The sequence below is a fragment of the Penicillium oxalicum genome, chromosome IV (assembly GCF_001723175.1).
Source record: "Penicillium oxalicum strain HP7-1 chromosome IV, whole genome shotgun sequence".
In the NCBI taxonomy this organism is placed as follows: domain Eukaryota; kingdom Fungi; phylum Ascomycota; class Eurotiomycetes; order Eurotiales; family Aspergillaceae; genus Penicillium; species Penicillium oxalicum.
This window is the reverse complement of record NC_064653.1, coordinates 1,094,955-1,107,100: the sequence shown is the minus strand read 5'-3', so window position 1 is coordinate 1,107,100 and position 12,146 is coordinate 1,094,955. Positions and strand designations below refer to the sequence as shown.

General features: G+C 52.1%; 4 protein-coding genes across 4 annotated transcripts; 3 read left to right on the top strand and 1 right to left on the bottom strand.

Moving 5' to 3' along the window:
* Nucleotides 1-1,824: 1,824 nt before the first annotated feature.
* POX_d05172 (uncharacterized protein) lies at nucleotides 1,825-4,382 on the top strand (the record flags this gene model as incomplete). Its single annotated transcript, XM_050114022.1, has 5 exons — nucleotides 1,825-2,155; nucleotides 2,223-2,346; nucleotides 2,410-2,718; nucleotides 2,772-3,544; nucleotides 3,601-4,382. The coding sequence occupies 5 exons, from the start codon at nucleotides 1,825-1,827 to the stop codon at nucleotides 4,380-4,382; spliced, it is 2,319 nt and encodes a 772-aa protein (XP_049968973.1).
* Nucleotides 4,383-4,405: 23 nt separating this feature from the next.
* On the top strand, nucleotides 4,406-6,853 carry POX_d05171 (uncharacterized protein; the record flags this gene model as incomplete). The annotated part of the gene is made up of 1 exon (XM_050114021.1): nucleotides 4,406-6,853. The coding sequence occupies one exon, from the start codon at nucleotides 4,406-4,408 to the stop codon at nucleotides 6,851-6,853; it is 2,448 nt and encodes an 815-aa protein (XP_049968972.1).
* Nucleotides 6,854-7,504: 651 nt separating this feature from the next.
* Nucleotides 7,505-10,093, bottom strand: POX_d05169 (uncharacterized protein; the record flags this gene model as incomplete). Its single annotated transcript, XM_050114020.1, has 4 exons — nucleotides 7,505-8,863; nucleotides 9,311-9,611; nucleotides 9,686-9,981; nucleotides 10,046-10,093. 4 exons carry the CDS (start codon nucleotides 10,091-10,093, stop codon nucleotides 7,505-7,507), a joined length of 2,004 nt encoding a protein of 667 aa, XP_049968971.1.
* A 524-nt stretch (nucleotides 10,094-10,617) lies between these two features.
* On the top strand, nucleotides 10,618-11,988 carry POX_d05168 (uncharacterized protein; the record flags this gene model as incomplete). Its single annotated transcript, XM_050114019.1, has 3 exons — nucleotides 10,618-10,642; nucleotides 10,689-11,202; nucleotides 11,283-11,988. The coding sequence occupies 3 exons, from the start codon at nucleotides 10,618-10,620 to the stop codon at nucleotides 11,986-11,988; spliced, it is 1,245 nt and encodes a 414-aa protein (XP_049968970.1).
* Nucleotides 11,989-12,146: the final 158 nt, after the last annotated feature.

The window sequence follows — 12,146 nt, the reverse complement described above, 5'->3', positions numbered from 1 at the left end:
AAAAGGAACACACAACACGAGAGCTGATTGGCGGCGGAGAGGTGATGAAAGCTGCAGATTGACACTTCGACATGCCTGCACGGATCCTCAATCACATCCTTGTCCGGCCCTTACCATTTTCTGACGCGGGTCGACTGGTTCTCATCAAATACGTTGTCATTGAATGATTTCCCTACGTTACGATCCAGGAGGTCCGGGCTCCGTCAAGAGCTTTCTCAACCGAGGTTGTGCACTGTTCTGAGCCTCGAGCCCAGCGTTGATCGCCAGTCATGCACTGAGAGCGATTCTTACGCCGGCAGTGATCACTCAGAGCGTTGGTGGTCTGGCATTCAACGTAGACGCTTTGATTCTATCGACCATGGATCGACCTCTGATGCTTCCGCAGTCGCCACTTTTCTCTGTGCCTTCTCCAGCTCTCGATGCGCCCGCCCCGAGGCGGAGACCCACCTGGACGGTCTCCTCTCCTGCCTGTGATTCGGGAGCTTCTTGCATGAATCTAAAACTGGTAACTCCCTCGACGGCAAACACTTCTGCACGCTCGTTGGTGCAGGCCTGCTCAACTAGAGGCACGCCTCCTCCAGCCACCATGGGGGCTCGATCTCACCGTCTCTGCTAATGGTGTGCTGCTCTCCATATTTCGGTTGTGAGCGTGCGTAGAGCATCGAGGCGGTGGAGGACACAGTTATGGACTTCAGCGGACTGTATGGTCCAAAGTGAAATGATGCGCCCTGCTGCATTCAAATGCTGCTGCTTCGGCGCAGTCACCGATTGCTCCGCGTCTCGCAATTCCGATCGTCTGTCAGGGCTTGTGCCGTGTATGGATTGGCCTTTGAGATCTTTCGACCTGGACTCCACTAAACCCATTTACGTTCCTGTCCTACCAGAGTGAAGCGAAATCCCCTGCCTCCCTCCAGGCTTGAGCACGAATAGGGGAAGTATCGCCTTATATAGATCGCATCGACATGTAGATGTACTTTGGATGCCGAGGACTTTTTCCACCATCACAGCTCACTCAATCCTTGCACGATCACAACCACGGCCGAACCCTCCTCCCCGCCCTGTCACAATTCTCAGGCCCCTCCGCCACGCTAAGACTTTGGGATGTGATGAACGTAGGTAAGACAGGCCTTTTCGCACAAATTCGAGAATCCCTGTCGTTTAGCTGGATAGTCCAAATCTTCTCAGGCTGCACCCTCTCGAGTTCCAAGGATTCAAGATTCTCCCGGTCGGCCTGCAATCACAACCGCAACGGCCTGGTCAACTCGCATACATCAGCCCGATCCATCACTCAATAGTGATACTAGTCATAGTCACGATTATAAACCTGCGTCTGCAGTGCGCTGTCACTACTGCCAGCCACGCTGCATCATTTTTTTCTGGCTAGCCTGCCAGGCACTAAACTTTAGGGACTTTGTCTAACCCAAATGCCTGACGCTGCATCCTCGCATTGCATCCATTTGTTCTGAGCGGTAACTTGTCCAGAGTCTCGCACCGACTTGCAGTCGCTCCGCGGGTCTTGTTGAATCCGGTCAGTGGCTTGATCGCTATTCCCTTCAACTCTCTTTCCTCCCTCCTACTCAATGACCCATCCTTGCATTCTTTGGCACAACCACGCATGTCAGCCGGGAATTACAGAAGGTCGCAAAAGCACATCGGCCACACTGGGGTGATGCGGGGAATTGAATAATTCCGAATGATCGACTCGATTGAGAAGAATCAGGATTTCACATCGAATTCAAGGCCAGAGCACGGAAAATGCCAGCTAACATGATGTGGAGTAGAGGTAGGGTCTCGGACTCACGACCCTTCGAGAGCCTCGACGCAATGGCATCGCAACCCCAGCATCGTTTGTCTCGTTTCGAGCCCTGTGCCTCCACCGCATCTTTTTTTGTATACGCACAGGATTCTGTCATCACTTGTCTACATCATGACACATTGGCGGTAGAGCGCCGCTTCACCAGCCATCAGGACAACATCGACTTCATAGCGGTCGACAACGTCAGTGAGCGTGGAGCTGGGAGATTGGTCGTCAGCTACGATGTGGGCCAAACTGCAATTGTCTGGGATATTTTTACTGGCACTGAGATCGCACGTTTTGCATCATTTGAACATTTGACGGTTGCTTCGTGGATGCGCAATGGCCATGTTGCTTTTGGTGTGTGAAACCTTCGTCCCAGCGCGTCGATTCGGTTCGTGTCACAACTGACCGAACCTTCAAACAGGCAACGGCAAGGGCGAGGTCATTCTTTTTGAGCCGCCAACATCAGAGCACATTTCGGCCCGTACGATATTCGACCCAATCACCTCTCTCGCACCGGCAGCAGATTGTCGGACCTATGCGATTGGGTAAGCAAAACGTCAAGGACGAACATTCAGACCGCGATTCTTGAAGCTGACAACCTCACACAGATATCAGAATGGATCAATTCTTATTGCTAACCTTCAACCTCAATTCACAATCTTGCATACATTGAATACTTCTAGTGGGCCGTCAGCGATCATCTCGTTGTCGTGGCATGCCTCCTCATCGAAGCAGAAGTCGGACATGTTAGCAACCCAGGCCTCAAATGGTGACTTGCGAGTTTGGAGTGTTGCAAAACCACCTGGAAAAGAGGCGCCTCGAGTGATTCGTGTCTTGAAAAGATCCGATTCGACATCTGCAGACCCCAAATGGATGGCTTGGTCGAAGAATGGCAAAATCGTACAATACTTGGAGGGGTGAGTCTCTCACACGGGTAAATGGAAGATCACAACTGACTTCATCCGCCTAGGGAAACATGGTCTTGGGACGTTCGAACCAAGCATGTGACCTATGAACCGATCCCCACGATCCCAGGTGTTCGAGGAATGGCGAGCTATGGCCCAACAGCAACGTTGTTTACACTGGGTCCACAGGATACCGTACAGCAATATGATTTAGATGCTCCAGCCATGGTTGCAAATGTCCAACATCACGCGATTAGTTCCAGAACAACAGCTTCTGAAGGAGGGAGATCGCAGACCATGTCTCCACGTCGACTTCAAGCCCCGCCAGAGATCCGTGAAAGGGGCACTGGGAGACGAACACCATTTGACACCAATGGCGTAGAGAGTTTGAGACAGGCGCGAGCGGATGTGGCCAGTCCAGCCTCTTCCAGAAGTCGTACAGAATCTGTGAGCTCGAAAGCCTCATCTGAAAAATATAGGATGGATCGCCCATTCTCACCACCAAGCCGTTCCGCCCAAAGCGGAACCTCTTTCTCTATGAGTGAACGAGACACGCCGCAGCCTTCGGCGTCTTACGCCTACGCATCATCCATTTCAATGTCCTCGGCAAAGAGCTCACGAGCTGGATCGCGACTGCGCAACGAAGTTCATTTGAGCCCTGCTGAAAGAAATATAGTTGATCTTTTCCCTTTCACTCGAGCAAGATTGAACGATGTCCCATATAAACAGACACCACCCCTGGACGAGACACATCTGACTCCCGACGCCTTGCGGAGGCAAATGCTTAGCGTGGTCTTTGGGTGGGATGGTGATATTCACGATCTATTGAGAGACGAGCGTGAGTTTGCTTCGAAATATGGGTTACTGCTTTCTTAGCCATTAACATGCTTTCAGTGAGTCGCCACAAGGAAGGAAGCCAAAGCGCAATCCTGTTAACCAGATGGCTGAACGAGGACCCTTCAGACCAGCTGGCAGCCATGCTTGGGCCAGGCCAGGTCACGGTGGCGGACTGGATGATATTAGCTCTCAGTCAGATGAGCGGGCAGATGCAGGCAAACAAAGCTGGGCAGGCGTTCGTTCAAAAGCTACTGGAGATTGGAGACATCCACACCGCGGCTTCCATACTCTTGGCCATGGGGGATAGCAACGACGCGATCGAGGTTTATGTGTCACAATATCATTTTATGGAGGCTATCCTCATGACATGTCTTCTGATGCCTACAGACTGGCAACGCCAATCATACCTTGTGCGTCGCTGGGGAGAATTTGTGGTGTCTCACTCTCAGCAACAACTAGCCATCCGTTGCTTCATGTGCACAGGCGCCGAGCCCACCGAGCCTTGGACATCGCCAGCCGCTCAACAGGCTGCTTCCTTTGCAGACATGATGCGAGGAAAGTCTCCACTGGCTTCGCCTGAGCCCATCCAGCCCCTGGGGACAAGTCTCATGCCGCCCCCAATCCGCCCGAAATCCGGATCAAACCATCGTCCCTCTGGAAAGACGCCGGCTTTGAAGCTGATTACTTCCTTCGATAACCAGTCGAGTAATAAGTTTCGATTTCCCGGACTCAAATCCGATGATCGAACGCCTACCAATGCACCAGGCGTTACTCCGATTGCAGAATCTGCGGTGGCTGATTCGGCTTTATCTCCTGGTGGTTTCGGTCCTACAAGCTAAATTATCCAGACTTGAGTCAGGCCATGTCATCTCGCACGAATACCCCCGCATTCAATCGTCGTCGACTACCCTCTATTGGCGAGACGCCGGTAGATGTACATCCCCCCACGTTTTCGCGCTCTCGCTCGTATAATACTAGCAACTATGGCTCAACTTCAGAAACTGATGATGCGAGCACACACGGGCATGGCCAAGAGACACAAGCTGCAGACAGTAGCTTGTTGACTTTGTCTTCCGCGAGATATAACCCTGCTCAGGAGAGTCAATCCATGAAGCCCAGTCCTCAAACCGCCGTTCAGGCTCCAGATCCTTTTGCTGCACTGAAAGGACTCCCTTCTCCTGCTCCAGGTTTCATGGAAGCTCTTCGAGAGCACTCCGATATTCGCAACGGCTCCAGAGATCGGAAGCCTAATGGGTTGCAGATCGACTTAGTGCAGGCAGAAGAGGCACCATACGACTCTCATGGACTTTTACCTAGCGGAAAAAGCACATCTTCAGCATTTAACAGTTGTACTTCCGCCAAAAGTCCAAGTGTGAGTGGTCGCAGCATTGATCAATACATAAGCAGCCTGGATGAAGCAAATTACCATGCGCGAAAGAAAAATGGTCGGCGGACACCAGGTCATGGCAGACGGAATGCAGACGACGCCAGCAGCCAACAAGGCTCACGAGCAATTAATCCTCGTGATCTTTCTCAGGAAGCCCGAGGTCGAAATGAGAAAAGGTACATTCAGCCTGCAAAACGATCCCCGTCTTCCCCTGTGCCGATGTCTCCCGAAGAATTAGCACGATACCACACTGAAGCCGAGAAGCCTTCGGATTCACGCAAAAAGGGATCATCTCGCACCAGGAGCCGTAGCAAGATGAGAAAAGCTAGCTCACGCAGTCGTCAGCGCTCATCTAGTCGACACACAGCAAGTCGCTTCGGAGGAGACAGACAAGATGTCACATCCCGAGGTCGCAGTGTTGAGCGCAATGGGTCTAGCATACGATCGCCATCATCTCCGTTGCCCATGACTCTGCCTCAACAAGAGATTATTAAGGCTGATGGCCAAGATGATCCTCTAAGGCTTGTCTCCGGCGACCGTCAACGCCTGCGCTCACGTCACCGCAGTGCGAGTCGCCGCCGAACGGAGCGAGGTGTCAGTGCTCACCGAGATGAGTCTCTAGAGCCTCGCCACAAACCATCTCATAGCGTTCCCGAAATCCCACAGAATCTTGGAAGTGAAATTGAGCAACAGAGTGCAGGGCTTGAACAACTGAGTGCCAAGGTTTTCGGTCAAGAACATGTCTTCACAAATGGAAACACGCAAAAGCCAGGCCCGGCATCTGACGATGCACACGAAATGGTATCACCGACTACGCCGTATGTCAGTCTCGCCGAGCGAAAGAGAAGAGAGCTTGCGGCTGCTGAGCTTGAAGCCCGGCGCCTTTCCCTTGCTCGCAATCCCTCAGCCCCTAATATTCCTTTCCCGGGGGATTTGCACAATGCAAGAAGCCCACTTGAGAGTCCACCAATGGTCTCGGGGTCATACTTCCCACGAGCACCGTCGAGAAACAAAGCTACTTCTAGCAAGACCTCACCAGGTTACCACAGTGGGTCTGACTCAAGCTCATCCCGATCAGGTGCCCCGTTGGGCTTGCCCGCGACACCAAGAGCGATGAGGCATCCCAAATACGGAGTAAATGGTCATGAAGTAGAACGACCTCCTTCGGTTCCCACAATTCCAAATGATTACTCCAACGGACCTCTCCTCTCCGACGCGCGCTATCAAGGTGAGGCCGAAAGAATTGGGCGATCCATGTCGGTTCCCGCTGTAGAGGCCCATTGTGCCGCCGCTCCTGTCAGTCCTGAAATTCCCATGCATCCAAGATTCAATCCGCATCTCCCTCGAAGCCGTTCGAGCAGCCGGAGCCGAAAAATGAGTCACCGACGAACAAGCTCTGGAGGCGGATATGTCTCCGGAACATCTCAGCCTGTGACGATCAGCATCGAGGAGACCATCGACACTGCTATGCAACGAAGACCGTCTGGCGTACAGATCGAGTTGATCCCACCTCCCCCACCACCACCTATTCTTCCGGAGCTGCAGCACCTAAATACACCACCTCCACCACCTCCCGTCCCGTTATCCATGAATGCCACCTCTCCGCGTGAATCCTCTGCCACGATCGATGTCGCCATCGACCACGCTAACATGGGCCGCTTGCTTCCTCGCGCCATGACCGCGGCTCCGGCATTAAGCGGGCCTGAGAATCGCCAGAACAACGGACATCAGCGGATGTCTTTCGAACATCGCCGAAACCGAAGTTCGAATGAGAGCTTCGCAAACAAACTGCGCAGTCTGACCCGTATGCGCAGCAACAGCCGCAGTGTTGAGCCTTGGGGAAATACCGAGGCAGAATGGCCCTATGATGATATCCCTCTGACTAACGGACAGGGCAATGGGCTCGAATCGCGTCCGTTCTGATTGGGTGTCTTTGCCTCGAAATATCGACTTGTTCGATTTTCATGTCCCCAGTCTTCTTCTTCTTCTTCTTCTTCTTCTTCTTCTTCTTCTTCTTCTTCTTCTTCTTCTTCTTCTTCTTCTTCTTCTTCTACTTTCCCCCTTGTGTTCCGGTGTTGTTTTGCATTTCTTACGTTGATCTCAGTACCTTTGTTATTGGCATTTCAGCGAATGTTTTTATGTCTTGCCTGCCATGTCCGGGCTTCACATATACTTTACTATCGACCTCGGTCCCCTTCACTTATGAGCATTGCGATACCTTTTGTTCCCTCTTTTTATGACCATTTATTCACGTTTCTCGCCGAATTTATTTCATGCCAGTTCATTCTTTAATATCCTACTCTGGTTTTTCCCGCTTTCTCACAACTAGAAAAGCTGTTCCGGGAGTGGATATATGTACCCTTTGCCCCATAAGGTGAGCCGTGAAATGTCAAACTTTCATGGAGGTGGAATTTCATTGACACTGCCTGTGGGCTCAGCCTCTCAGACTCAATGCGTAGGGGGCTGGGGGGAGGAAGTGGAGGTAAATCTTTAGCTTGAAGACAGCATTTGAATATGTGTATTGTCCTTACTGTACATGAAAGAGGAGTCGAAAATAAACCCGGAGTCGATAGCCTACCAGCGCCGGCTTTGGGATGAATCATTCGAAATTTGTCTCTCTGCCTCTAGCATTCGATTGAACTCGGCCTGGGCCTGATTCTGCTCGCGCTCCTGGTTCGCATAGTACACATCCCGCTCACTTGAGCTGCCAGAATCTTGTTGCTGGCCCCATTGAGGCGCTGATTCTTGAGTCGGAGGCGCTCGTGAAGGCTGGGACCCGGTCTGTCGACGAAGACGATCCCAGGCACTCCCCGAAGTTGAACTGCCGGGATTTGTGGTTCGGTACTCCGGTGCGGTGGGACTTGCATCGTCGTCGTTGCTGCTGAGGAAGTAATCTGTACCACCGGAAGGCTCACCGGCTGATCCAGTTCGGGCCGGGCCTGCTTGTGTGCTAGAGCCCCAGGTCCTCCGGGGTGTTGCAGTCATAGACTGCTGTTGACTAGCAGAACTTGACTCGTCCGATGTGGCATAGACCATGCCATCATCCACAGAGGACGAAGTAGGGGAGTTGTCGTAGGCGTACGAGTCGGTGTCATTCCTTTCAACGTGCGAGCCTGGGTGGCGCAACTCCTCGATGATATAGGGTTCAATGTCCTTCTCTCCTCCACGCATGCGACGGACGCGTTCACTCGCAGCTTTCACCTTCCTGTTTCGAACTTCCTCGGGTTTCTGACCTCTCATGTCCTCCACGAAGCCTCTCAGACGAGGATCCGTGACAACGCTCCTCGTTTCCGTCCAGAGAGCGGCGAATCCCGAAAGTATAGCGCCAGTTGTAGTGATGAAGAGCATCTTGAAAGCAGCCGACGCGAGCGTGGACCGGAATCCGGCCTTATCGGCCTTCGCGAAATTGCGGAGGGCAGTGTAAACCGTAGTTGGGCTAGCGTTTGACGGGAGACTCAGGTTCTTGCGTGTGGTATTGTAGATCCAAGCCGTGCCGAAGAATGAAGCAATCGGTACGCCCATGCGACGGTAATAGAGTGTCTGTGTCGAATAAGCTGTGAATGCGTCCAGCTCGTCTTGAGTGAGTGCGCGTCCCGTGAGGAGCCAGCTGTTTTCCACTCGCTCCATCATCGTATACGCGACGGTGCGTTCCCAGTTTCGGCGCCCGAGGAATCCAAAAACCAATGTGAAGTAATCTGGTCTGACCACAAAGTCAGACTTTACTTGTAACTTGAAATTGCTGGCCATCGCGGGGTTCGGTCCCAGTGATTCTTTCTCTTGAGGGCCAGCTCGTCCAGGCGTGTCGGGATAGGCCCCTGCCTGCGGAGAGGCATCATCGAGGACCATTTTGACGGTCCTCGATTTCAGATTCGACGTGTTGGTGAGGTGGTTGGTGGTCGTGGCTGCTGCACCGAACGAGCCCTTGACTGAGATCTGGGGAACTCAATCGGCATGACGTGATGTGCCGATCCGATCGTCACATGACTATTGTTGCTGGAATGCCGCATCGAGACTTGATCTAATCGGGCGCAAAAGGCAATACATGAATATGATGCGTGGTGCATACATACCCAGAATTGATTCAAAGAAACGACTCAAATCGTATCGGAAGATGTTGCTAAAGTGCTATGAGTGGGGAAGGGTGCAACGAAAAACATTGAGTACCAGTCCCGCTCAGTGTAAGTCACCGCGGCACTTACAGCTCCCCAAGCATCAGATTGTTCTACCACTTTTCCAGATACGGCCGCAAATCCAACTCGAATGCAAAGGTTGTCCTTGGCTGAGTATGCAAGTGCCAATACGACTCCGCAATCTATCCTGATATCAGTAAATCGGTTTAATGTAAAGACGGCATGAAAAGAACCGTTATGCTATACTCACCGCGTCGGGATTCAGCTTTGCATCTTCACCAGGAACAATCCACTGCTTCGTTCGTGGGATATCAATGACTCCATCAATGATAGTATGCGAGACATGGACACCTTGAGGTCCAAATTCACGGGCCAGAGATTGAGCCAAAGCACGAAGAGCAAACTTGCCGCTCGCAAAGGCGGCGAAATTCGCGGATCCCTTCACGCTGGCTGTCGCACCGGTGAAGATCAGAGTTGGCGGATACGGAATGGAATCCTTGGCTTTCAAGAGAAGAGGCAAAGCCCGCTGGGCGAAATAAAATGCTCCTCTTCTGTTATGTTATATTAGCCCGTGCCGAATCGAGATACTGCCGCAGTTTTTGCGCCGAGGAGAGATCAGACGCACGCTTGCGAGTCAATCGCTGTAGAGTAGTCCTCTTCGGTCAGCTCCAGGAACGGTTTTCGTACGAATCCTCCAGCAGGGTTGAAGATCGATGCAGCCACCGGTGAGTCTGGGAATTGCTTCGCGATCTCGTCGAAGGCCGAGTTGACGCTTTTCGCATCTGAGACGTCGGTGCTAATACCCAAGGCATGGCCACCATTTCCGTTGATCTCCTGGACAAGAGGCTCAAAGTTGCTCGCATTGCGAGATAGAAGAACTACAGAATACGCTTTGCCAAATCGCCGAGCGATCGAGGCTCCCTGCAGTGTCGATTAGCTTGTGACGGAGGATTGAAATCGTGGTATGCCTATGAAGATTGCATACTGTGCCAGGGCCAACACCGGCGATGATTGCTAATCCTTTTGAAGACATGATATTTGTAGATCACGATGTGCTAGCCAGGAGATGGAAAAAGGTGATGCGTCAAGTTTCAAGAGAAATTCAAACGCGAGATGGAGAATTCAGGGTGAGGTCAGTATTGTTATATACTCCGTTTCCAGAATCAGTGGCTGCCTCTGTGGTTCCGCTCTCGCCGAAGCTTAGAAATACTGCGGGGGATTGATCATCAAGCCTTCGGATGATATCATTTTCCACCGTACACGATCGTGGGGTCCTTCACTGTTTGCACACCAGATCTCTGATTTCACAAGCCTGCAGAGCATGCCACACAGCCATTTCATTAAATAGTGAAACCAGTCATTCAGCAAACGACTCAAACTTCTCGAAGAATCAAATGCTGGTGACTCGGTCCAATCTGGAGCTCCTAGGAAAAGAGCCGGGGTACTCACCGCCTTAGGCCACTATCGATAAGCCACCATAAATTTCCCGATAGTGTTTTTTTGCCAGCATCCATTCAAGTCGCATCACAGCTTCGACAGTCACCAGACATAATCAAAATGGACAATTCGGATCCTCTCCTCAGTGAGCTCTGCTCCATATGGTAAGTTTTCTACGCTCACACTCGAAGCTCCACCTTTCCACCTTTCCACCGCATTCAATCTCACCATCGCCCGCGGTAGTCACGTCAATCCTCCCAAATATCGCTGTCCACGCTGCGCAACACGAACCTGCTCCCTCCCATGTTCCCGCCGCCACAAGCTCTGGTCTCAATGCTCGGGTGTTCGTGATCCGGCCGCTTACCTGAAGCGAAGTGAGCTCGCCACCGAGGTGGCCTTTGATCGCGATTTCAACTTTATCACCGGGATCGAGCGTACATTAGAGCGTGCGGAGCGAGACGCGGAAAATCGAGGAATTGACCTAAATCGGGGACAAGTCGTTGATGGAGAAGACTCTCTGGATGGCGGTGCTGGGGCTGCAAGTGCGGGTGCGAGTGCAGGTCAGAAAAGAAAACGTCCTGCACAGGGCTTGGTGAAAGGTGAAGCTGGGTTTTTGCGTGGCGCTGAGGCTGGCGCGGTAAAGGTTTTGAGAGCGCCACGGGGCATGTCGAGGAATACACAGAATACGTCTCGTTGGCATCCAAAGTATGTGATCTGGCGCGTGTGGTTTCGCTAACCTTCTGCTTTGTATGGGATTGTCGTGCTGATCAGTCTTTGCTTGTTAGGCACAAGTGTCTTAGTTGGACGGTGGAATGGATCTCGGCAACTGGAGAGAAGACCATCCGGAATGCGCTTGAGACTTATCAGATCTCCGACGCTTACGACCGTGCTTTCCCAGTCCCAAAGGATGAGAGGCCTAATGCAGATGTGAAGAAAGACAATGAGGCGTCTGGGACAGAATCACTTGCTGGGCAGACGTCGCCCGAAGCAAAGACATCGGCAGAAGTGTCGGCACAGGAGCCTGATGAGGTCGAATCCGTCGAGGGGAAAGAACCGGATGGATCTACGGAAACGGCTCAGAAGAGCAACTCGAGCCCCCCGATTCCTCCTCACCGCAATCTCTACTTCTACCTTCACTGTCCAAGAACCTCAACGAAAAGACCGGTCATTGTCTCCCTCTCACCATCTGACACACTGAACACGATACTACGAGATCGAACGGTCCTTGAGTTTCCTACAGTCTATGCCCTCCCGGAATGTGCCCAGTCAATGCTGGAATCCAAGGAGACATGTCCATTCATACTGGAAGAGGAGTATCTACGCACGGCTCCACCGGAGGAAACAAAAGGCGAAGCGTCAGAGTCAGATGAAGACACACCAGAAGTATCAGCCGGATCTAACGGGGACGCTTCTGGCGTGAACATAGAGAATGTGGATGAGAAGACCGTGATGGAGGTTTTGAAGCAGGACTTGTTCGAGCCTGTCTCATGACCGGTCCTGGGAAGAGTTGACATTGAACTTTTATATTGATACAGAATACTGAATAGTAATACTACATATCCAGTCACGCGGAAACTTCTCCAGGCATACAGACCAGCGTCTGTCGAGTGACGCAGAGAGAGGGAGCCGGCCTCGCTTTCACAGATCGA